Here is a 3,982-nt window from a genome sequence, read left to right as displayed (position 1 = left end):
CTCTGTGGCTTTGGAGCCTGTCCTGGAACTAGCTCTGTAGACCAGGCTGGTCTCGAACTCACAGAGACCCGCCTGCCTCTGCCTCCCGAGTGCTGGGATTAAAGGCGTGCGCCACCACCGCCCGGCGGAACTTACTGTCTTAACTGCAAACAGAACCCTTAACCTACAAAGTCTGTTTTACTTGTTTTGGTCTCACATCAACTCACAAGGTATACCGTTTCTGCTTTGGTCTCACAGCTGCTCCGTTATAAATGAGGTTTGGGGAGATGAGTTTGCCTACACGGTGAAGCCTGAGTTCAAACCTGTTCACCTGCCGGCAGCTGCTCTCCGTATGTTAGTATCATTTTTCTCGCAAATAGCCAGGATTTGTTCTTGCTCCAGATGGGCACCTAACAAAGCTTCGAGACTCCCCCTTCCTTCCAATTCTGGTTGCTGAGGTGGAACTCGCCAGCCATAGATAAATCCAGAACTGGTGAAAACAAGGTGTTTGAGAGCTGTCTTCTGTGTTGAAGTCAGCAGACGTGTATCCCAGCAGCCAGACTGTTGGGGTTTTTCTCTACAGAAGAATTGGGCTATGTTGCCAAAGCAGGGAGGTGAAGTTGGGAATGGAGCCATATATTGTTTTGAGGTGGAAGAATTATCAGCCAGGTCAGCTGAATGTTCTCAGATGCTCATTTAAACAGCCACGACGAACAATGCTCAGGCAATCAAAACAAAGTAATTATTGAGTGATTTAGACACATTTCTCTATGGGCTTGGCGTGGAGGCCCAGGGAATTTTGACTTCATGAGTCTTCCCCAAAGGAATCCAGAAATAGAAGCTCAGTCACTACAACACAAGCCTAATTTCCCTGAAACAAGTCTTCAGAGCAACCTGTTAAGACTGCATTTGTCCAGGAACTCCCGAAGTGGTTGTGGAAAAGCCCCAGTTAGGTTAGCCTGGGGAATACAGTGGGGTGTTGGTCTTCATCCATCTGTTGCTACCATCTGAGTCTAAACCGTTGTGGGGCCCAAGGTTAAGTACATGCCGGTTGTAGCTGCTACACACGTGTGTTGGCTTCTTTATTTCAGACAGCATCTCACTAAGAGCCTTGACTGGCTCGGCCCTTGTTAGGTAACTTTATCTGCCTGTTGCTGCCTCCTGAGTGCTGGTTTTAAAGGTGTGGACCACCACCCCTGGAAAATGTCACCCTTTCCACATCATCCTTTTCAGAGGAGTGGTCCTGGGTCTTACTTCTTTGTCTATTTGCCATACTGGTCCAGGGACTGAAAGAGCTCTCAGGAGAAAACTGGAGAGGACAGAAATGGATACTTGGTGAAACCTGGCTTCGGGGGCGCTTAGAGGGTGTCAGAAACTCGTGCTTTTAGAAGCAGGAGCTGTCAGATTCGTCATAAAATTCTGAGGTCATACTTACCTGGCAGGGGAGATACCATGATCTTGAAGGTGGTTTTCCCAGGGCGAGGCTTATCCGTTGCGCTCCCGAGTTGCTGACCCCTGCGGTTTTCCCCAAATGTGGAAAACTGCGTTAGCGCTCTCCCCAGAAAAAAATAAAATTATGAGGTCAAGAAGTGATATTCCCAGGCTGAAATAACAAAACTAATGGCTTTGTTGGGGCTTTATTTAGTTTTTTTTTTGTTTGTTTGTTTTTTGGTTTGTTTGTTTGCTTTTTTTTTTTTTTTTTGGAGACAAGATTTCTCTGTTTAACAGCGCTGACTATCCTGGAACTAGCTCTGACTCAGAGACCCGCCTCCTGGGATTAAAAGCTTGTGCCACCAGCAAGTCCCCATTGGGAATAGGTGAAGCATAGGCCTTAATAATATGGAGCGTGAGTGTGGAGCTGGTCTGGCACTTCGTACCTGAAAGCCGAGCCGGAACAACAAAAGACTAGTGTCTGGACTGGTAATGGAGGAGGGTGGGGCTGCTGTGTTCCCGGGCTCTAGGAAAGGGCGGGTTTGGAGAGATGGGCGGTCCTGTGGGTGGGATTCTGTTTCCTGCTAGGCTGAGGGGCGGGGCTCAGGGTCTCCATGGAGACAGGGTTTAGCGGTCGGACTAGCGTGGAGGAGAACCGCCGGCCTGATGGATGCAGACAGTCTCTTGTTGTCGCTGGAGTTGGCGTCTGGCAGTGGGCAGGGGCTCAGCCCGGACCGTCGAGCCTCCCTGCTCACGTCCCTTATGCTGGTTAAGCGCGATTACCGCTTTGCTCGGGTCCTTTTCTGGGGCCGAATCCTCGGCCTTGTTGCGGATTACTATATCGCACAGGGACTGAGTGAGGACCAGCTCGCACCTCGCAAGACGCTCTACAGGTGAGGCGACCCTGTGGCAGACGAGGCTGCAGAATACCGTTGGGTGGTGGGTGCTGCTGCGGCTGGGGGAGATGGGTGGGCAGGACTTGCCCTAGAATCACTAAGAAGCAGCCTGTGGGCGGGGCCAGAGGAGGGAAATGGACAGTTCTGAAGAGCTTGGGAACTGAGATGTCATGACCGTGAGAATTTTGTGAATCCTCCTGGGGTTGGAAAGTGGCTGGGGGCGGGCGGTGTGCAGGGGTTGTCAGCCTGGAGGAACAAGAGAACCTGGTGCAGGGGGATTCATAGTAGAGAGAGGGCTAAACAGAGCAGGGGCAAAGAGAGAGGTCCTGGAGAAGGCAACCTGGTGTAGAATTCAGGTTACAACAGATTCAACGCAATGCCCATCAAAATCCCAGCAAAATTCTTCAAAGACCTCGAAAGAACGGTACTCAACCTCATATGGAAAAGCAAAAAATCCAGGATAGCAAAAACAATCCTGTACAATAAAAGAACTTCTGGAGGCATCACAATCCCTGACTTCAAACTCTACTACAGAGCTACAGTACTGAAAACAGCCTGGTATTGGCATAAGAATAGACAGGAGGACCAATGGAACCAAATAGAAGACCCAGATATCAATCCACACATCTTTGAACACCTGATCTTTGACAAGGAAGCAAAAAAATATCAAATGGAAAAAAGAAAGCATATTTAACAAGTGGTGATGGCATAACTGGATTTCAACATGTAGAAGAATGAAAATAGACCCATATCTATCACCATGCACAAAACTCAAGTCCAAATGGATCAAAAACCTCAACATAAAGCCAGCCACACTGAACCTTATAGAAGAGAAAGTGGGAAATACACTTGAACACACTGGCACAGGGAACCACTTCCTAAATAGAACCCCAGCAGCACAGACACAGAGAGAAACAATAAATGGGATCTCCTGAAACTGAGAGACTTCTGTAAAGCAAAGGACACAGTCAACAAGACAAAACGGCAGCCTACAGAATGGGAAAAGATCTTCACTAACCCCACATCAGACAGGGTCTGATCTCCAAAATATACAAAGAACTCAAGAAATTGGACACCAAAGGAACACATAATCCAATAAAAAAAATGGAGTACAGACCTAAACAGAGAACTCTAAACAAAGGAATCTAAAATGGCTAAAAGACACTTAAGGAAATGTTCAACATCCTTAGTCATCAGAGAAATGCAAATCAAAACAACTCTGAGATTCCATCTTACAGCTGTAAGAATGGCCAAGATCAAAAACACCAATGACAACTTATGCTGGAGAGATTGTGGGGACAAGGGAACACTTCTGCATTGCTGGTGGGAATGCAAGCTGGTACAACTCCTTTGGATGTCAGTGTGATGATTTCTCAGAAGTTAGGAACAACCTTCCTCAAGACCCAGTAATACCAGTTTGGGGTATATATCCAAAGGATGGTCAATCGTGCCACAAGGACATGTGCTCAGCTATGTTCATAGCAGCTCTGTTTGTCATAGCCAGAACCTGGAAACAACCTAAAAGACCCTTGACTGAAGAATGGATGAGGAGAATGTGGTACATTTACACAACGGAGTACTATACAGCAGAAAAAAATAATGACAGCTTGAATTTTCCAGGAAAATGGAGCTAGAAAAGATCATTTTGAGTGAGGTAACCTAGACACAGAAAGACA

At 47.2% G+C, this 3,982-nt stretch overlaps 1 protein-coding gene and 1 pseudogene across 2 annotated transcripts in view; both read left to right on the top strand.

Moving 5' to 3' along the window:
• Window positions 1-1,406: 1,406 nt before the first annotated feature.
• Window positions 1,407-1,534, top strand: LOC113457581 (annotated as a pseudogene).
• A 506-nt stretch (window positions 1,535-2,040) lies between these two features.
• Rsph9 (radial spoke head 9 homolog) overlaps window positions 2,041-3,982 on the top strand; it is a 25,029-nt gene continuing 23,087 nt past the window's right edge. For both annotated transcript variants that reach the window (XM_026785567.1, XM_005359847.2), the window contains exon 1: window positions 2,041-2,303. In XM_026785567.1, the coding sequence (XP_026641368.1) occupies window positions 2,077-2,303 (227 nt within the window). In that variant the 5' untranslated portion in view covers window positions 2,041-2,076. The remainder of the gene's footprint in view (window positions 2,304-3,982) is intronic.

Source organism: Microtus ochrogaster, linkage group LG2 (assembly GCF_000317375.1).
Source record: "Microtus ochrogaster isolate Prairie Vole_2 linkage group LG2, MicOch1.0, whole genome shotgun sequence".
In the NCBI taxonomy this organism is placed as follows: Eukaryota; Metazoa; Chordata; class Mammalia; order Rodentia; family Cricetidae; genus Microtus; species Microtus ochrogaster.
The sequence above is the reverse complement of the archived record's forward strand: the minus strand, read 5'-3'. Positions and strand labels throughout refer to the sequence as shown.